This window comes from Taudactylus pleione, unplaced genomic scaffold (genome assembly GCF_031769625.1).
Source record: "Taudactylus pleione unplaced genomic scaffold, aTauple2 ptg000377l, whole genome shotgun sequence".
Lineage (NCBI taxonomy): Eukaryota > Metazoa > Chordata > Amphibia > Anura > Myobatrachidae > Taudactylus > Taudactylus pleione.
Genome location: NW_028284778.1, coordinates 3,111,971 through 3,133,573, shown reverse-complemented (window position 1 = coordinate 3,133,573; position 21,603 = coordinate 3,111,971). Strand labels below are relative to the sequence as shown.

Here is a 21,603-nt window from a genome sequence, read left to right as displayed (position 1 = left end):
ACACACCTCGGAGATGACAGGCTGTTGCTATCTCATGTGTCTTTACATCATGTATTGGATTAAATGATAAACCTTGAAGGTGCCCACACACATACCGATCTGCACACGATCCTACGATGTGTGCGATTTCCCCTGAACTCTCCCCCGGCAGCTCCTACACACGATTTGGAGTAAAAAGCATCCAATATGACTTAAGATCTATCGTGCATCTTAACTTTTTTTCCCAGTGCATTGTGTCCCAGATTGTCAGATCTGCCCTACTGCACGGCGCGGGGACGCGCATCGCATCGTGATCGTGAGTGGGGACTCACGATTTGGCCATATTTTACACGATCTGTCGTCACGATTCGTCGGAATCGGCCAGATCGTGTAAAATATCGCTATGTGTGTGGGCACCTTAAGAGGTAATATAAAAGACTAGGGTAAATCAAAAACCACTTAAAAAGATTTCAGGTCCACACTCCAAACAACAAATTGGTTTGTAGAAGGCAATGAAGTAAGGCTTTTGTTTGTACAACCTCTGTACAAATATAAGTGGAAAGCCAGATATAATGTCTGTAGCAGGCTACCATAATAACAATCTTGGATTGCTAAAACAGAATGATCAACTGACACAAAATATGTGTAAAAAAGGATTTAATAACAATAACATATAATTAGGGCATATTATATATTTTAGACAGTAGATGGCAGGATTACTCTACAGAGGTATAACACTACACTTAAGGGGAAATGTATTAGCCTGCATCTTGCAGGCATTGTCAAGAGCCTGGAAAGCCTGCCCAATGTATTAAAGTGGCAAACATTTCCAAGTCAAACCCAGTTAAATGATTGGCACTTTAAAACATTGGGCAGACTAGTCTGGATCTCCCCGATGACTGCAAATCGCATGCTATAACATTTCCCTCCTAATGTTTACATCATAAAGAATACAATGTATACTGTACAAGTATTCATTTATATTGTCTCTGTCTAAATTAAACATCAACTGGAGTGGCAAGCATTCCTCATTTTATATATGGTACGATTAATAGTTAATCTAACTTTAATCATACATTACAGTGACCTTTTTACTAATTAAACCATTTCTGTCACCTGTAGGCAGTCCAATTAAAATCTAGGCAAGAAAAGCCCATGTAATTTATATAAAGTAATAATGTATAAGGGGACAAGGGATAGTTTAAATGAAAATTGCATACATATGTTAGACTATGGGGTGTCATACTATTCTTTTTATACACCTCCATGCCACTTCATATAATGTATTATGGTTTGTGCAGAGTTCAGACAAGTGTTGCTAAAATATGTATAAACTCAGGGTAAATACTGACTGCTTTTGCATGTAGCCCACAAATGCAGGAGAACTTTGGCCCTCATTCAGACCCACTCACGAGCGGCTGTCCGCTCGCAAGTGGGTCGATAGTCTGCACTGCGCATGACGGAGGGAGCTCCGTCGTGCGCATGCGCGAGACGCGACGATCGAAGGACTTTCCTTCGCTCGTAGTGTCTCATCAAAGGGGGCGTGCTGTCGATGTTGACTGACAGCACGCCCCCTTTGGTGGGCGTGCCGGGGGCGTGCCTGTCAGAAGGAGGCGTTCCCAAGGGAACGCCTACCGTCTGAAGCCGGCCCCACTGACATCACTAGTGATGTCAGTGGGAGTGATTTTGGCTGTGATAGAGCCAAAGTCACTCCTGGCCTTGCGGTTGAGAAACTCAACCGCAGGCTTCTGCACGCAGTTTCGATGGTCGGGATGGTCAAGACCATCGCGACCATCATCCTGCACGCTCGTATATGCTGTGGGTGGTGACCCACAGCTATACGAGCATCCAGGAGGACGCTCCATATTAATGGAGGTGGGCCCTGATTCAGAGCGAGCGCTCTGGTCAGAGCGTCCGGCTCTGAATCAGGGCCTTTATTTTTACACTAGTTTAGGTGTCAGTGAGGACACACCCCTCCCGAACCTAACTCTCTCTGCACATTTTAGATCTGCCCCACCTGCAGTGCAGCATGCGGTTACTTGCTCTTTCTTAAGCCAGGTACACATTAGCCTCATGCGACCGGCGGCGGTGCCGATGAATAATATTTTGGGCAGGCGGTACGCACTGCATGATCTGATGACCAACTGCCCCTATATGCCATTCACCGACACCATTGACCTTGCCGATGTCGGCAGCTGGGTCGCTCTGAACGACCCCAAAGTCAGCCAGCGGGGGTGCCACGCATAGCGGTATCAGGGCCGACATATCATCCAGTGTGTACTCAACCATACACTATCCCCAAATCCGATTCAGGCCCATTATACGGTCACAGAATTAATTGGGGACTTGAAATATAATTTGGCAGGATACCGACTGTCTGCGAAATGGCTTTGTGACACGTTGCTAATAATAACTTCTATTCAATGTAATTATATTCTCAGAAATAACAGGGCACACTTGTTGATGCATACAGAATAACAACAGTATACAAGCATGTAGAAGATCATCTGTAAATGGCACGATGACCTAGGTTTTTGTTCCTGATTTTATCTACAACAGAACCCTGCACGGCCCCTGCTGCGAATGTGAAACCCAGCTGCTGAATGACAATATGCAAATGGCGCAGCCAGCAGGATTGTATTGAGGCGCCCATTGCGGCTTTGCAAATCCAAGCATCTGCGTACCAAGACCCAGAATCGGCGGCAGATCCTAAGATTATCACAGTCCTGAGTAACCCTAGGGCTAATTAGAATCGGGGTAGGAGCTGAGCAGTTGCTTATGACATCGCAGATGCGGTCTCCACCACTCCCTGAATATGGTCGCGACAAGCCTGCATTCTGTCCCGCCACTCCCCATCCCCTCCCACAAATGCTCCCAGACTGTAAATCGCACTGCGGGTAAAAAGTCGCTGCGAGCGACTTACAAGCATGTTCAGTTTACGGATGATCGCTCAATATATGCATTGTGTACATCTTTGAATCAGGCCCTTAGAACCACCACCGTAACTACATTCACCAGTGCCAGGTGCTGGCCACGCCCCCTCCGCATGACGTCACATGGATATACACAGTGTGCTCTGGGAGACTTTAAGGGCAGTGGTGGGCATGCCTGAAGGGTCCTAAGGACGCTCCAGGCAACATGGCTGCAAAGATTCTAGCATCAGGATGCAATTACAGTCACCCTGCTACCCAGATGTAGGGACCATGGGTGGGCAGCGGTGCCACCCACAGAGGTCCGCGCGGCCACCGCACTGCTCGCACACCCCTAGTTATGGCCCTGCTTAGAACACTCATCATAGTGCTAAACAATTTGTATTATTTTTTAATTGTTCTATTAACTAGACAATGACTCGGCTATAAAAAATATTTAAAAAATAGGAAAAAAAGTTTCTTGGGAATAGTTGGTATTTTATGTTTAGATCCATCCGTTTCCTATCTCATAGCCCAGAAAATTGTTAGTCTCCTCAGCAAATTCTCTGAAATTTAACAAGACGTTTTCCTCCTTGGAAAAGGTCTCTCTGTGGTGGTTGGGCTGATAGGTAGAGAGATCTTTAAGACCAGAATTCTCACGTTCCGAGTATGGAAACTGCTGATGGGTTTTTTCGTGGGCCGCGAGATTCGAACTTTTGCCAAAACACCTCCCGCAGTCCGAACATGTGTAAGGTTTTTCCCCCGTGTGAGTTCTCCTGTGAGTAGACAGATTTGAGCTGCTGGAAAAGCATTTACCACATTCGGAGCAGGAAAATGGCTTTTCCCCTGTGTGGATTCGCCGGTGTCTAAGAAGGTGAGGCTTGCTGGTGAAATCCTTTCCGCAGTCCAAGCAAACAAATGGCTTTTCTCCTGTGTGAGTCCGCTGATGTTTTAGAAGGTTGGAGTCCTGATTGAATTTCTTGCCGCACTCCAAGCATTCAAAGGGTTTCTCGCCTGTGTGTATTCTCTGGTGCCTAATGAGGTGGGGGTTGCGGGCGAAGCGTTTCCCGCATTCCAAACAGGCAAATGGTTTTTCCCCTGTGTGTGTCCTCTGATGCATTATTAAGTTTGAGCTGCTCGAAAAGAACTTGCCACACTCTGTGCACTCAAACGGTCTTTCCCCCGTGTGGGTCCTCTGGTGCCGGATGAGGTGCGGACTGCTAGAAAAACACTTGCCACATTCGAAACATATAAATGATTTGGAAACCTCTCTACAGTTGGTGTAAGACAACGCTGAAAAGTTGAGATCCATTTGTTGTCTGCCGATCTTCCAAGAGGTCTCATGCCCAGAAGATTCAGCGTTGCGGTGTGCATTTTTGGCGGCGATGTAAAGGTCATCGGCGAAATGTGCATTGATGAATGTAGAGGAAGATTCTTTGTTGATGTTAAGGGACTTATATTTTGAGTGCGCATGATCTGTGGGTATATAAGTCTCCAGAATTGTGTAATCTCCTTCACACAAGTCAGATTCCTCCTTAATATGAGTAGACGTATATTGTTTAAGGTACGTGGGTGAGTAAATGTTGGTATCTGTGAGGTTTCTTTCATCATATGAGATGGATTTATCCTTACTATGAGTAAGTATATGTTGTGTGTGATTAGTGGTGGTATAAAGGTCAGTGTTTTTGAGGTTCAGGTCTTCTATTGAAACTGGTTCCTCCTTAATATGAGTAGATGTATACTGTGTATGATCTGTGGGTGTATACATCTCAGTGTGTGTGAGGTCTCCTCCATCACATGAGACCGGTTCCTCCTTAATATGAGTAGTTGTATATTGATCTGTGGGTGTATAAATGTCAGTATTGGTGATATTGTCTTCTTCACAGGAGACTGGTTCCTCCTTAATATGAGTAGATGTACACTGTGTATGATCTGTGGGTGTATACATGTTGGCACCTGTGAGTTTCCCTCCATCGCATCCCTTCTTAACACCAGTAGATGTAGATTGTGTACAATCAATGTTTGCAGACATGTTGGGGAAGTTTCCTTCCTGACATGACACTGATTGGGCGGAAACATCTCTCACAGAAGTTCCCTGAATCTCATCAGCCTCATAGATGGTCATACATTGTTCTTCCCCTAGGGTTTTATTATAATAATGTGTGTCAGTGTTTGTATTATTGGCCGAATCAGTACGGGTATGGAATTCTCCTGAAGGTTTATTATATGCGATTGACGAATCTGTAAAGAGATAAATACAGAGCGGGTTCCCTTTTAGTAAAATAAATTTTTATTGATTTCTAAAAGATGACGTTGACTATAAAGATGGACCTGGAAAAAGTCAGAGTTAGTGGTTCCTTTGCGTTATCATGTCACATAGCCAATAGAAAGATGACCATGGTCAATAAAATAGATGAACATGCACTAATCCCACCTCTTAAGCAATGATCCTTCAAGTAGCCTTCCCATTATTACAACTATTTTATCTTAAGCACTTAAACAATGTCCTTACTTGGGGTTCCGGACTATAGATAGACAGTAAAAAGGTTGACAATGTCTAGATAGACACCTGGGGCCAAATGTAATAAGGTGAGAGTTTAGAAAATGTGAGTCTCTCACACTCTTTAAACTTGACCAAAGTAATAGAGTCCGAAAACAAAGCAACAGAGCAAACTTGCATGTTTTTCAGACTCAAAAAACTCTCACGAGGTTTTCCCATTTTGAAGATAAAACTCGACCAATGTGAGTTTACTGCTAAACTCTCACATTTTCTAAACTCTCACCATATTACATTTGGCCCCTGATGTTAGGCAGTCAATAGGTCGACTAGGACAAAAGGTTGACATACTAAAAGTAGACCTGTAAGAAGGTCGACAGGTACAAATGGTCGACAGGGACAAAATGTCAACTTGAAAAATTAACAACACAAAAAAAATGGTTGACACGTGATTTACAAAAAAATGTTTTTAAGGGTTAGGCATTTACTGGAGGGTTAGGCACTTACCCCAACAGTTAGGGTTAGGCACCAGGAGGGAGGGTTAGGGTCAGGCACCTACCCCGACGGTTAGGGTTAGGCACCAGGAGGGAGGGTGAAGATTAGGGCTAAAAAAAACAAATAAAATCATGTGTCGACCATTTTCATGTCATTTTGACCCTCTCGACCATTTGTACCTTTCGACCTTCTTACACGACTACCTTTACTGTGTCGACCTTTTGTCCCAGTCGACCTATTGACTGCCTAACATCTGGTGTCCATCTAGACACTGTCGAACTTTTTACTGTCTATCTGTTAATACACACCCCCCTTACTTGAAGTATTTAATAACAAGATAATCTTATCTTACCCGGCGATGTCAGAGGCTGGTGGTTCTCCATCATCATGTCCTTGTACAGATCCCTGTGTTCCTCTATATACTCCCACTCCTCCATGGAGAGATAGACGGTGACATCCTCACACCTTATAGGAACCTGACACAACACAATGATACAGTCATCACCCAGACACATCCCCTGGTGTTACTGTATAATGACCCATTCCCAGCAGTCACCTCTCCAGTCATCACCCAGACACATCCCCTGGTGTTACAGTATAATGTCCCACTCCCAGCAGTCACCTCTCCAGTCATCACCCAGACACATCCCCTGGTGTTACTGTATAATGTCCCATTCCCAGCAGTCACCTCTCCAGTCATCACCCAGACACATCCCCTGGTGTTACTGTATAATGTCCCATTCCCAGCAGTCACCTCTCCAGTCAGCAGCTGAATGATCTTGTTGGTGAGTCCCAGGATCTTCTGGTCATTGTGCCTCTCATGTATCAGTGAGTGAGGTGGAGGCACCGTTATGGGGCACTGTCAGAAACGGAAATACAAGTTAAGCATGTTATCAGGGAAGACTAAAATGTACCCCATAATCTTGTGCAATGTCACCATATATGCTTGCAAGCATATTTAGAGATGCGACACCACCACCTTCTACATTCACTGCGCGCCCGCTGAGATTTTGTTACTGGCGAGCGCCCAGCGGCTCCCTCCCTGCAGCCGGAGCTCATTCCTGAACTCCAGCCTCCGGAGACATCTCCCCAACAGTGTCGAGCGCGAGAAGAAGCTGTTGGATGGCAGTGGACGCAGGAGCGGGGATTCAGGTAAGCAGAGTGTTGGGTGTGTCTTTATGTGTAAGGGGCACTACTACTGTGGGCACTGCACAGGGGGCACTACTACTGTAAGCATTGTATAGGGGGCTCTACTACTGTGGGCATTATATAGGGGGCACTACTACTGTGGGCATTATGTGTATGAGAGGCAGTACTGTGGGTATTGTGTATACAAGAAGCACTACTGTGGGCATTATGTGTATAAAGGGCACTACTGTGGGGATTGTATATAAGGGACTCCTCTATGTGGTGCATTGTGAATCAGGGGCACTACATGCGGTGTAATGAGAATAAGATTGTGCTACTGTGTGGTGTCATTTGAATTGGGGGTACTATTGTGTTACCACGCCCCTTTCTTGTGAGACCATGCCCCTTCATTTCCAGCGCACGTCTTCGGCGCGTTCTGTCTTATTATAAAAATTGGGAGGGTGGGGGCAAATTTATAGTTTGCAGGGGGCCTCCGAAGACCCTATCACAAACCCTGATTCTGGGGAGGATTCTAAAGAAGACAAGTGGAAAAGTAGAGCAAACAATCAGCTTCTAGCTGTCATTTTATAGAATGTGTTAGATAAATGATAGCTAGCAGCTGATTGGTTGCTATGGGCAACGTCTGCACTTGTCCTTTTTAGAAGGAACGATACTCCCACTCTGTCTCCTAAGCCTGCTTCCGCCAGGCATTCACATGCAAATCGGGAAAATGATGCACATGTGCGTGTGAAAGCTGTATAATATGCGGGTGGGCAGGGGCATGACATAAACATGATACATACAGTATACCACACAATACTGAGCTCTTCATACGGACGGAAATGTCCTTTTTTTGTATGCAACTATTTTAGTAAAGTAAAATCTGTCATGATTTATTTGTCAAATCATATATTTATCAAATTTTAAGACATAGTTGTTGGTTATAACCTGATTTATAAAAACACAACCTGATTGATGGAGAATTTTGTATTTGCCCCTCCTTTACAATAACTTACTTTAGGTGTTAGTTTTTTTTTTTGCATGCAATGAAATACCGGCTGCTCTTTCATCTAGCCCAAAATTACTGGCCAGCTTCATAGTCACAGTGCAATTGAGACAATGCTGAAATGATTTTCAATCCAAACATTTTTTTCACAACTAATGCTTGCCAACCTGCTCTTCAGCCCTCATTAGCCAGGTGTGTTTTGTGGAACGGTAAGTACTTGAGAAAAGATACATAGCCCTAGCTCTCCTGGTGAGGATTGTGGCATTTGTTGACAACCAGATGTCTAAGCTCCCTTATAAAACAGGATTTTGGTACTTACCGATAAATCTCTTTCTCCGATTCCATAGGGAGGCTAAAGACAGTGAGGTATAGACGGTGCTAAGTGGAGCTGGGCACTTTTTATATAAAAGTGTGACTAGCTACTCCTCCTCTAGACGCCCCTACAAACCTCAGTCTAAGAAAACTATGCGGAAAATGAGGCGAAGCAATCGCACAGAACAGAATAGAAAGGTTGAAATAACAGTAACACAACCAGAGACCAAAAACAGTTCTCTAAAAGTCATAACAGAAAATGACCACACCTCTGGCAGGAAGGAACAGCACAGAGTGGGCGTCCAGTGTCCCCTATGGAATCGGAGAAAGGGATTTATCGGTAAGTACCAAAATCCTGTTTTCTCCGTCATCCACTAGGGGACACTGGAGGCTAAAGGCAATGGGGACGTCCCAGAGCTCACATTAAGGGCGGGAAAGCACTGAGAACCCTGCCAAAACAGACAGGACATGCTGCGCCGCAGAGGCCGCAAACATGTTAAATCTATAAAAAACAATAATGGAATGCTGGCTAGACCAAGTAGCCAATCAGCAAAGAAAAACCCCATGTAAAACTCCCGCGGGTAGCCGCCCACAAGGAACCGACTGAGCGAGAGGAAAGCTCTGAAATAAAAAATGCGTAGGCTCCCGAGAGGAAGCCATATCCGGTAGTGTGAAGAACCGGCAACTCCAGCAGGCCAGCGACTGTGTGGTGGCTGGCTAGCCAGGACAAACAGCAGCATACAAAACAAGAAGAGTGTCTGCCTAATGTATGGCTGCAGACCTGTCTACAGAATTACAAAGAACCCTAACAACATTTTGAAGGGTCTAGAGCGAAGGTGAATCTAGAGGAAGAACCGGTACCACAATCAAATGTTGATGTGTAAAAACCGAAAACACCTTTGGAAGAAAATCCATAGTCGTACGGAAATCCGCTCTATCCTCATGAAAAACCAAGTCTGGAGGACGACAGGATAGAGCTCCTAGATAAACAAAGCCCTCCTGGCGGAGGCCGGTGCGAGAAGAAAATGTAACCTTCCACGAAGGTATTATAACTCCACCGACTGTAGAGGGTTGAACCGAGGAGACTGTAGGAAGGAAGTACAAGATCCAAATCCCATTGAGTCGTAGGAGGAACAAAGAGTGGTCGAAACCGAACCACACCTGGAAGAAAAGGCTGTACTATAGAGCTTCTTGAGGAAGAAAACCGTCTGAACTGAAAACCGAAATTTCAGAAAACCCAGTCGTGAAGAGAAACTAGCTAGCCTAAAAAGCAGAAAGCTGGCTAGATTGAATGCTGTAGGGAGAATATGTCTATGTTCACACCTTGAAACATAAATCCTCCAAAACCAGTGGCAATGTTAAGAAGTAACTTCTTATCGGGTGCCAAGCCTAGTAGGGATTACCCTGAATGGTATCCCTGTACATCCTAAAATGGCCATTTCAACAGCAACGTCTTGAAACATAGCCGCTGTAAGTCTGGATAGACTAAAGGACCCTGTAGTAAGCGATATTCTCTAAGAGGCAGTGGCCCCGGATCGTAATCAGCAGGAGTCGAAGGTCGGAATACCAAGCTCCGCGAGGACAATCCAGAACTACCAACAGAACCCTGGCCGTCTCCCCTTAGACGCGTTGTAGATCTGAGGGACAAGAGGAAACAGGTAGACAAAATTAGAACTGCCACGGCGTTGACAGTGCGTACCCTGTCACAACCTGCGGGACTCTGGTTCAAGAGCAGTAGAGAGGCAAATGATTTTGACCAAGAGGTCGACATGTGGAAAACCCTACTGTTGGGCCAGCTGTTGTAAAACCTGCGGAAGAAGTCCCCGGATGCAACAGGCCAGCTGAGGAAGTCTGCCTACCAATTTTCCACTCACTTTGTGAACTTTGTCACGCAGTTGTGTAATGAACGCCATGTTCGTGGCGGTCCGACTGGAACCTGACCACCTGACCCCGCAACTGGTGATATGCTGTATGAATAGCGTAGAACACCACCTGCAATTCCAATATCTTTAGCAGCAGACTCGCTTTCTGTGATGTCTAGTGGTCTCAGATCCTTTATTACAGCCCCCCATCTTCTCCGACTCACTTCTGTGGTAAGAAGAGTCCAATCCCACACTCTGAATCTCTTCCCTCCAGTAGGTGTACTAAGTTCAACCTCCAGAGAAGAGATATCCGAATTCTAGAACCTAACCTTACCTGTTGGTGAAGGAAAAGACGGGATTCTGTTCACTGAGAGAGGAGGAGAAGCTGAAACGTCCTGGAGTGAAAACATCCACAAGGAATGGCCTTGAATGCCGTAACCATCTTCCTAAGGAGTCGAATGGAAACATGGACTCTGACATAAGGTGCCAAAGAAGCATACCCAGAAATTGTAGCGTCTGCTGGATGCAGATGAGACTCTTCAGAAACATTCAGAATCCATCCATGACTAATGAGAACTGCTGAGAGTCACTTAGTAATAGGACCCTGGCATGGACCTACAGCAGAAGATCCTCCAGATGAAGGATGATAGAGATCCCTTGTATCCGACGGAGAGTCCCCATTACAGCCCTTAACTTTGTGAATACCCTGGGGGCTGAATAATAAGGCCTGACACTGGAAATGAGAGTTCCGAAATACGAAACTGAGCAACACCTGGAGAGTCGACTAGATAGGGATTCTTGATATCCGAGATATCATGAAATAGTCGTTCCTAGTCCAGCACTCCCCGAGGGAAGGGACTCTGGACCTCATTCAGAGTCAGTCGTTGCAGCCGCTCGGTCGTAGGGGAAAGGGGCCGGATATGCAAATGAAGCAATCATAATTTGCGGTCCTAAGATGAGATCGTTAGCTGAACGACCGAGGGTAAGAAGCGGCCGTAAGACTAAATAACACCCCCTTCTCGTTCACCACACACGTCATCTCCTGTGATATAAGGATTAATCGCGAGCATCGGGAACCATCGGAACTGGTCGTAGTGCTTAAGGTTGACCATACCCTCTCTTAAGCACTACGATCAGGTCAGTGTACAAACCACCCATGTCACGTGTGCCATGACACTACTTTGTTAATTATGCACTCCCATAAAACGCCGTTCGCATAATTAGGTACGCCTGCGTTCGGATCTCCACTCCCCCGTTTTCAAGCACCTTCCCCTGTTACCACCCACAAACGCCTCATTCTGTCACTCAAACTACAGACCTGGCTGTGTTCAAGGAGAGAGAAACTTCTGATCGTAGCAGCTAGTTTGCGCACGCGCATTGCGAACTTTACGCAGTTTAGCGAACATCGGTGGCGTACGACCGACTCTGAATGAGGTCCTCTATCCCTAGGGATAGATTCAGATATGTCAAGTTCGGAGTAGGTCTGACCGAGCCGTCCGGCTTCGGAACCACGAAGTGACTAGAGTAAAACTTTCGTTCCCCGGACTGGGGACCTGGATCACCACTCTCATGGATAGAACTAGTGTATAGTATGCTGTAAAACGACTGTCTTGCAAAACTGTGGTAATGTCACGACCATGTCTAGTTTTCACCTTTTGCCTGTAGACTTACCCCTGCCAACTGTCTCATGGATCTGTGTGTGTAATCTGCCTGGGAGATCTACTCTGATCATGCTGGCTGCAGCACATCTCTGTGTACATTCCTTTCCACAGTGATTATTCACCTGGACCCTCCTCCCCCAGGAGGGGGTCTCAAGTCGCACACCCCAGGAGGGGGTCTGAAGTCGCGCACCCCAGGAGGGGGTTTCAGGTTCCAGTTCCCAAGGAGAAGTGTCTTGTACTACAAATTCTAATCATGGTTCCTGTTCAGCATCTCCTGTGAATATCGTTCCAGTGGACGACAATCTCTGTAGTCTGTTCTCGGCTTTGATTGTTGATGCTACTATCTCTAGCTCCTCTGGACCCCTTCCAGTTCCATCAATTGGTCCAAATACCGAACATCTGTCAGCTTCAGTTATTTCGACTCCTCATCAATCGCAGCATCTTCAAGTTTAGTCCAGCCCTGCACCTGAAAGTGCCCCCCAATCCTCATACCCACAGGATTCATTGGATACTCCAGCACACATTTATTTTGATGGGGGCTTATCGCAATATTACGCATTAATAAAGCATTGTTCCGCCATCATGGAAGCAGATCCAACTACCAACATCGCTAGGTTCCTTCTCCTTTCCTTTAGTGGTAAAGGGTTGGACTGGGACAATCCTATCATCGAGTCCAATGATCCAATGCTTCTAAATGTTAAGACTTTCAGTGAAGCTGTTATCAAAGAATTTGGTTCTAACCCTGTAAAACAAAATTCTAGTGAAGTTATCAGTTCCAAAACTTTGTCCAAGCAATCTGTTTGTTCTACCAAGAATTCGTCCTCCACTCCCCAGAAGTCCGAACAAGGTCAAGTTTTCAAGGACTAGCGTGCTGAATTCCAGGCATCCCAAGAAAGCAGCACTATTGAATCTGGAACCCTGAACATGAGTTGTGCGCACATGTCCTTATCCCCTTCGTACTACTGTACCCATCAAAATTCCGGCCCTGTCCTTCCCACCCGCATATTTCCACAGGAATTACCAGAGATTCCACGCCTGTTGGCACAAAACGTTCGCGCAGCAAAAAGAAGAATCAGCGAAGGCCTTGAACTATCTCCTTTGTGGACTTTCCACTCCAGATATCCCAAAAAATACAGAATTGGGAAGATGTCTGAAGAAAGATTTTATCCGGAGTCCACCCATAAAGAGGGGGGTACTGTCACAACCCTGTCTAGTTTTCATCTTTTGCCTGTAGACACCCCTGCCAACTGTCTCATGGATCTGTGTGTGTAATCTGCCTGGGAGATCTGCTCTGATCATGCTGGCTGCAGCACATCTCTGTGTGCATTCCTTCCCACAGTGATTATTCACCTGGACCCTCCTCTGTCTGTGAACACTGCTAGCCTTGATTGGAATCGCAGGTGTAGTTCTGACTCTCAGTACTGCAGAGATGATTGCTCCCTCTGCATGTTGTGCCTCCACCACTCAGAGTGCTACTACCAGACCACCTGTCCGTATCCACCAATTCCTGCGAGACCCAGGGTATAAACACCCTCCTCTGATAGCATTCTGGGCCTGAACATCTCGTTATTTCCCGTGGTGTATAGTTTGTGCTACTTCAGAGTACAAGGGTATCCCAGGCTCCCGCTCCTACTGGTTCCTAGACCAGTACATCTGGTTATCCTGCTGGTAGCTACACCTGGTGCTTCCTGTAATCCTGCTGGTAGCCACACCTGGTGCTTCCTGTAATCCTGCTGGTAGCCACACCTGGTGCTTTCTGTAATCCTGCTGGTAGCTACACCTGGTGCGTCCTGTAATCCTGCTTACAGCAATACCTGGCAAATCCAGAAGTCCTGCTTACAGCAATACCTGGCAATCCAGAAATCCTGCTTACACCAATATGTGGCAAATCCAGAAGTCCTGCTTACAGCAATACCTGGAGCATCCAGAAACCCTGCTAGTTCCCAGGCCAGTGCAACTCGTGTGTTTCAGCATCAGCTACAAGTGATTTCCTGTGCCCCTGACCTTAGTCTTGTGCTCCGCTGCTTGCCCTACTCCTGGTTGGTCCCTGGCTCCCTGCAAACCTGCACCGTGTTACCCTGCCTTGCTTCCTGCTGTGGATCAACTCCTGCTCCTTCTACCTACCCACTCCTCCCTGAACCTTAAATTTCCAAACCTACCTATTCCTTCCTGAACCTGATATTCCCTATTACCCAATCCAGCCTGCACCTGAGTTCCAGCCTTTGTCACAGCATTTCCGGATTACCCTGTTTAGCCATCGTTCCAGCATTACCCGATTTCCCTTTAGCCAGTTCAATCCACATCACTTCAGTCCGGAGTCAAAGCCCAAGTTCTTCAGTTCAATCCACATCACTCCAGTCCGGAGTCAAGCCCAAGTTCTTCAGTTACCCATTCCACTCTACTCCAGCCCGGAGTCAAAGTCAAGTTCCAAGTTCACCAGTTCAACTCAGCAAGTCTTCCTGCCGGTCCCAGTCCAGTTCCTCCAAGTTCCTGTCATTTATCATCAAAGGCAGTTCTCACTGCCACATAGGTCTTTGCAATAGAGCTATTTACCTCATCTGTGATTCCTGTCATGCCGGTCTATTCTGAATCCAGTTGATCACCTGAGTCAGGTAACTCTCAGACACCAAACGTGACAGGTAAAAACCCAAGGTAGAAGAGACTAAAAAGTCAAGCTTGTATCTCGAGTGATGAGAACCCGAACCCAAGCGTCCGTACCAGATGCCGTCCCTACTACTTTGAAGTCTATAAGACGTGCTCCCACTCTGGGGACCTGAGAGGAAAACCCAGCAAGTACTAGGCTTAGTGGAGATGTAGATGCGACTCCTCCCCAACCTCCGGAAAGCATGTGAAGTTGATGGTCCCGTGAATAACCCGGAGCCCTAAGGACCTAGGCGAGAGTCCTGTGAAAGAACTTCTAGGGAGAGGAGCCGCAGACGGAATATAAAAAGAGTGATCTCCAGTAGCTAGAGAAAACCATATATCTAGATCCACTGCAAGTAATACACTATCTGCTAATGAAAGTGATTTTACTGCTATCTCAATTCCACATCCGCCTTCAGCAGTTTACAATGACAGACCGCAGTAATATATGGCCCCCAGATAGAGGGCGTATCAGACATAAATCTGAAAAGAACAGATACCACATTTGATCTTAGCCAAAAGGCTGAAAAACAATCACCTGCAGCAGTATATATAAACTTCTTTATAGGCCATAGTCCCAGGAACCGGTAACGTCGACAATCACAAACCAAAAGGACCTTCTATAGTGGAGTAAGTTTTATGAAAAAGATAATAACCGTCTGGACATCTGAAACTTGTTTATTCGGATGTTCCCAAGCGGACATTCGAACATAATTCAATTTTACGGAAACTGGAATGCAATAGCATGTATTTTCTTTCTTTGAAAAGAAATACGGTGGAGCAGGACTAGTCTTAACCTGAAACTGCAATACCTGGCGTATTGCAGAAAATAAAGCCTCCATCGCATCTACGGGGAAGAGGCATAGTGTTAGTTGAAGGTCATGCTTTTAGAGAACCTGACGTGGAAGCTGCTTTATTTTTTTCTGCTCAGCAAAAAGAAGTGACTGCGTAAGCCACAACGCTCTACGCACTGAAATCACTTCCTGGAGGCATATAAGGCAAACGTAATTGGACGCCAAGATAAGACGCTGCTTCCTATATGTGATGCTAACAGAATAAACTCCTTAAGGACAGTCAGCCATAGGCCAAAGCTCAGTTGCTTTGTTACTCCAAGATGGTGAATCTGCCATCTCTGAATGATATTGTTCAGGATGCATAAGTCTATTCTCCGGGTGCATACAGGGTGTAGTTATATTAAAGGGAGAACACACAAACTCCACACAACCAAAACTGCAGTGGCAACCGAACCCCCAGCGCTGCAACGCCAACCACCACACCATCTGCGTACACAACAGGGAGTTAGATGACTGCCCATGTAAACTATCCTGCACAATATCTGCAGGTAAAGAATACTAGAGACGTCATGATACATAAAGACCCCCTACACACAGTAAAGTGTAGTGAAACAGGTCAAAATAGGAAACTGGTATACAAAGGGGAGCAGGATAGAGCCACACTTGCCTAAAAGCGCTCCTAGCAGTGGCAGAAAATGCTAGGCATAGAAAGAAGTATTCACTGATACTTACATGCTCTCCTGCCTTGCCTAAACCCCACTGTGTATTACAGTCCAGGATAAGGCCACCAGTTGTAAGCAGCAGCGATATATTCATGTGTTCAGCCAACAGGGTCTCTGTAATAGCTGCTAGCACTTCCACTGAAGCGCTGGAGCCGGTGTGAGGGAGAAGCAGGGCTCTGGAGCTCAGCTTCGCACTCCCCGCTATGGCGCTCAATCGTAGTTATGAGCGCGCTATTACTGAACCTATTAACACTGGCTTTCTCACAGCTGAGTGTATGTGACAGACCTCGGGAATCTGCAGCAGCCAGAGAAGCGCTGGGGCCGCTGTGAGAGAGAAGCAGGGCTCCGGAGCTAAGCATTATAGACGGTGGTCTCAGCAGTCGGGGACCCCAGGCGAAGTGTGTGCACTTGCCAGTGGGTCCCCCCGGCAGCTCCATCGTTGCAGACAGGCAGTACAGCTACTGTCTGTCTGTCCTCAATGTATCTTATTACTTCAGCGCAGCAGCACTCTTTCAATTAAAAAACCCTGAGGTGAGTGTATAGAGGAGGAGGCGCTAGTCACACTTATTAAAATTTAAAGTGCCCAGCTCCACTTAGTACTATCTATACCCCACTGTCTTTAGCCTCCAGTGTCCCCTAGTGGATGAAGGAGAAATCAGCTGTATATTTGTATATTTTGAGACAAACATATCCTCATGTCCCTGTGTTAGTAATAGAGATAATAGTGATGTCACTGTGACACTCCCAGACCTCCACACCTCCCCAGTCATGTCCCTGTGTTAGTAATAGAGATAATAGTGATGTCACTGTGACACTACCAAACCTCCTCACCTCCCCAATCAGGTCCCTGTGTTAGTAATAGAGATACTAGTGATGTCACTGTGACACTACCAAACCTCCTCACCTCCCCAATCAGGTCCCTGTGTTAGTAATAGAGATAATAGTGATGTCACTGTGATACTCCCAGACTCCCTCACCTCCCCTGTCAGCAGGTAGATGATCTCCAAGGTGAGATTCAATATCCGCTCAGTCATTATATCCCTGTCCTTTTCCATCTTGCTCCTTTGAAATGGCTGGAGAATTGCTCGGCTTCTTGTGACTGATCATAAGGTGACCTCAGGAGACTGAAACAATTGATCAGACTACTAAATAGGATTCAAAAGACAACAAATTAGCTTTTACAAACTACTTAGAGAAGCTGTCTGCTGGAGCTGCCTTTAAATCATTGCCGCTTTACAAATTTTGGCTAACTCGCCAGAATCACCCCCATACCTGTCTCACACAAAGGGGTATATTTACTTAAGTGTGAGTTATTACAAGTGGAGATGTCTTTCTGAAGAAGAAAACAAGATGTAGTGGGAACTAAAGATCTGAAGATGAGATAAGAGGGAGTGGCCGGTGCTGAAGGAACATACTCTGTGATCACAGAGCTGTGGAGAACAAGAGTGGGAGCGACAGAAAAGGAAAGAAGACAGAGGAACAAAGGAGTAGTGGTGGCAGATATTCAGGACTGGATTTTCAAGATGTGGTAGGAGCTGCAGATTGGAAGATGATAAGTAGCAGCAGGTGCTGGAGGAATATTCCTGTGATCACAGACTAGAGGGGAACAAAACGTGGTGGAAGCAGCAGATCAGAAAATGAGGTAAGAGGGAGCAGCAGGTGCCAGAGGAACAGTCCTGTGATCACTAGAGGAGACCAAGATGTGGTGGGAGCAGCAGATCAGAAGATGAGGTAAGAGGGAGCAGCAGGTGCCAGAGGAACATTCCTGTGATCACTAGAGGAGAACAAGATATGGTGGAAGCAGCAGATCAGTAGATGAGGTAAGAGGGAGCAGCAGGTGCCAGAGGAACATTCCTGTGATCACTAGAGGGGAACAAAACGTGGTGGAAGCAGCAGATTGGAAGATGAGATCAAAGGGAGCAGCAGGCGATGAGAAGGAAGGTACTGAAGGAACATACCCAGTAATCACGCAGCTGTAGAGAACAAGAGTGGGAGTGGCAGAATGGAAAAGGAAAGAAGAGGGACAGAGGAGTAGTGGTGGCAGATATTCAGGACTGGATAGAGGATAGGGGCCTTGACTATTGTAAGGTCTTTTTCAATGAGTGGTATTTTCATTAATAGCGGGGAAGTATGTGTGATGGTTAATCGGAATACAAAGTTATTATTGTGTAACACTGTATAATGAGATAGTTATTACAGATCAGAGCGAGACAGGAGTGCAACAAAATGAGAGAGACAAACAGGGGAAGGGGGATTAACAGAGTTAAGAAAGAGAGACAGGGGGGATAGTGATAAGAGAGACAGACTGTTCCCTCCTGTCATCAACCAGTGTCAGAGCAACCCCCACGACCATTCCCCTGCAATCGATTCAGAGGGGGATTAGAGGACAAACTTTGAGATGGATGGAGATGAGAAGGAGAGACAGAAATGAGAGAGACAGAAAGAGAGAGAGAGAGAGACAGACAGAGAGAGACAGAGACAGACAGGGGAACCATTTCACCGGGTCCCCCAGCCAAAGTATTACCCCTGACCACTAGTCCAGCGCTGGCCGGAGATCCCCCCAATAAAGGGGTCCCCCTCTCCAGGGCCCCCCAGGCCTGGGCTGACAGCCTGGGGTTATCCTCTGCACCCCTGGAGTAGTGGGTGCCAGGTTGATAGTGTAGTGTGTTGTAAAAAATAGATGAGAGAACACTGTCTTTTTCAGTACAACTACAGGTCCCAGCAAGCCTCCCTGCATGCTGGAACTTGGAGAACCACAAGTATCAGCATATGGGGCATTACGGGCCCGCTGGTACCTGTAGTTCTACTGCAAAAGAAATATTAAAATAAAGACATTACACACACACCATGACAGTAAAATTCTTTTAACACATACATGCACACTCACTATCTCACATACTCACCTAGTATCCCTGAAGCCATTCACATCCCCGTCTCCAAGTAGTAATCCAGGGATACCTGTAAAAAAAAACAAAAAAAACCCCCTCACCATATACTCATTTCTTCCTATGCGTGGATCACTTCCTCTTCATTCCATGTAGGCGAGCCTTCCGCCTCTCAGCTAATGAGCGGTTCTCACCACTGACTTCAATGGCAAGAACCGCTAAAGAAACCTTAAGTTCCCTTAGCGTTTCCCACCATTGACTTCAATTGAGGGAACAGCTCATTGGAAGGAAGGCTCGCATCTCTCAGCCAATGAGCACTCAGCACCGGGATTTCTATAGTGAAATCCCACCGCTGAGCTGTCATTCGGGTAGTACCGTCTTTAAAGGACGGTACTGTGTTCGCTGGTCCGGGTAATTGCGATTTTTTTTTACCAAGACCCTGGATGCCTACATGGAACGAAGATGACATGATCCACGCATAGGAAGAGAGGAGTATGGTATTCATTTTTATTACACAGATGCAGGGACGGATCTCACTGATCCGTCCATGCATCTGTATCTTATTGATTTTTTTTAATCACGGCTGCTTGCAGCACGGATCGCACTTATCCGTGCGTGCATCTGTGATTCATTTCTTTTTTAACACAGATGCATGCATCACAGATCTCCCTGATCCGTGCATGTATTGGTCTGCTATCGCGCACGATCTAATGATATGCAAATTGTTAGATCGTGCACGAAAGATCTTGTGGTACATTGCTGCACATTGTGTCCTGGAGTGCCGGGGAGAGTTTAAGGGAAATCGTTAACGAGATCGTATCATTGCCTACATCGTTCTATGTGTAGGGGCCTTAAGACAAAAAGCAATTAAAAATTGGTACAGTTAATATGAAATGACCGGATACAGACATAAGATAATTATTACAAAATAAGTGATAATATGATAAGATGAGATACAGGTATTAGAGGCTAAGGGGTGTATCCAATTAGTCGCGATTGACGAAAAACAGGAAATTTTTCACCGATTATCCCGGTTTTTCCCCAATGTTTTTTTTTCCCCATATCCTATTATTTCAGACGAAATAATAGGATATTTCAGCCGAAAACACATAGGATCCTATGTAATTTTGCCAATGAGACAGTGAAAAAACTGCACTTTTCGTGTATTATATTTTTTGGGAACACATCAGGTCCGAAAAATATCCACGATAAGTGCCGGCGTCGGGCGGCACTTCGGGGCTAATTGGATAGCCTTACGACGATCAATTGGCAGCGCTACTTTAGCACAGCTGATTGGATACTACCCTAAGTAATAATATAATGTGATACAGATATTGCATGTAACTGATATTAAACAAGAGCTACATATATTACCGTTTAAGCGACGAATAGAGACACTGATATTACAGTATATGTAATAATTTGGCAAGACCGATATTAAATGGGAAGCGATAAAATAATGCTATAAGAATATGAAAGTGTAATTTACAACATGCTATAATAAGATACAGATATACAGTGTAATGGGGGGTATCCACTAAGCGATGTCGTTATCGTGCAATCGCTTGCAAATCGCGCATGCATCGGGCATGTTTTGGACGGAAGCGACCCGCGATGCGCGTGCCCGCGGGTCGCTTCCGACATCGCCCGTACATGCAGGTCAACCTGACGATCTCGTCAGGTTCTGCATGTGCGGGGATGAGGGATGTGCCGGGACTCAACGAGTGAACGTTCAGTCTAGGCACATCACTAGCTATACAAACTACAGCATGATTGCAATGTCGCAATCGTGCTGTCGTTTGTATATCGCTAAGTGGATACCCACCATAAGTCATATATTATGAGGTAGAGATATTACAGTATAAGTGATACTATAATTAGATAGATATTAGTGTTGGTTATAGTATACTGCTATTACAGTGTGAGTAATAACAAGCTAGTCATTACAGTGTAGGTGACCATATGATATAAGGAGATAGTTATTACAGTGCATGTGAAAATATAATAAGATGTACAGTGGCATAGCAGTGATGATAGAATATAACAGATAATACAGACAAAACTATTACCTCTCAGCAGTGAATGGGGGTCATGTTTCACTGTAACACCAGAAACAGTTTCGTTGGGACGCTGAGAGTTGTGGGAATTGTAGTCAGGGCTGTAGATGACAGGCGCCATTTTGCCAGGGACCTGGAGGACACAACGCCTGCAATATGCTTTCTCAACATTGGCGAACTTTTGCGGGGTAATAGATGTCACGTGACACGAGCCAACCAATCGGAGCGTCTTGCAGAACATAGCCCGGGCGGCGAATGTGACGATAGAGCTGGAGAATTCTGAGTAGCAGCTGTCTCCGTGCTACTACAACTCTCATTTAATTTTTCTGACTACATGTCATGTAAACTATATTTATGTTTATTTCAGTATGTGTTATTAACATGTAAATATGGGGTTGTACTAAAAGGATGATCACAAAAAAGGGATGATCAGGATGATTGCCTGCAGTTCCCATTCACAGCTATAGTTGTCACTATACACCATCTGAGAATTAACAAACTATAGCAAGCCCATAAAGCTTTTAAATATATAAGTAAAACAGATACAACATGTTTATAGCAAATCTATAGACTTAAATAAGGAAATGAGTATCATAACATCAATATTGATTGAAGGCACTGTTTTCTATGTTTTTAAAGTAGGAAGATGGCTA

At 45.5% G+C, this 21,603-nt stretch overlaps 1 protein-coding gene and 1 pseudogene across 3 annotated transcripts; both read right to left on the bottom strand.

Annotated features, from left to right (window-relative positions):
- Window positions 1-665: 665 nt before the first annotated feature.
- Window positions 666-21,051, bottom strand: LOC148508025 (uncharacterized). Of its 3 annotated transcripts, XM_088445208.1 has the most exons (6): window positions 20,963-21,051; window positions 18,912-18,966; window positions 16,986-17,132; window positions 6,635-6,739; window positions 6,233-6,356; window positions 666-5,129 (listed from the first exon to the last, which is right to left on the bottom strand). In XM_088445208.1, exons 3-6 carry the CDS (start codon window positions 17,061-17,063, stop codon window positions 3,394-3,396), a joined length of 2,043 nt encoding a protein of 680 aa, XP_088301334.1. In that variant the 5' UTR covers window positions 17,064-17,132; window positions 18,912-18,966; window positions 20,963-21,051; the 3' UTR covers window positions 666-3,393. The 3 variants fall into 3 exon arrangements, with proteins under 3 accessions (XP_088301334.1, XP_088301336.1, XP_088301335.1); XM_088445210.1 differs by lacking the exon at window positions 18,912-18,966 and having other exon boundaries at window positions 20,963-21,047; XM_088445209.1 differs by lacking the exon at window positions 20,963-21,051 and having other exon boundaries at window positions 18,912-19,156.
- On the bottom strand, window positions 14,910-15,027 carry LOC148508026 (U2 spliceosomal RNA; annotated as a pseudogene).
- Window positions 21,052-21,603: the final 552 nt, after the last annotated feature.

Coding starts and splice junctions, on each gene's coding strand:
- LOC148508025 (XM_088445208.1), bottom strand. CDS start 17,063: ATGGAAAAGGACAGGGATATAATGACTGAGCGGATATTGAATCTCACC. Junction 6,740..16,985: donor TCTACCTGCTGACAGGGGAG/GTGAGGGAGTCT, acceptor CGTTTCTGACAG/TGCCCCATAACGGTGCCTCC. Junction 5,130..6,232: donor CCAGCCTCTGACATCGCCGG/GTAAGATAAGAT, acceptor ATCTCTTTACAG/ATTCGTCAATCGCATATAAT.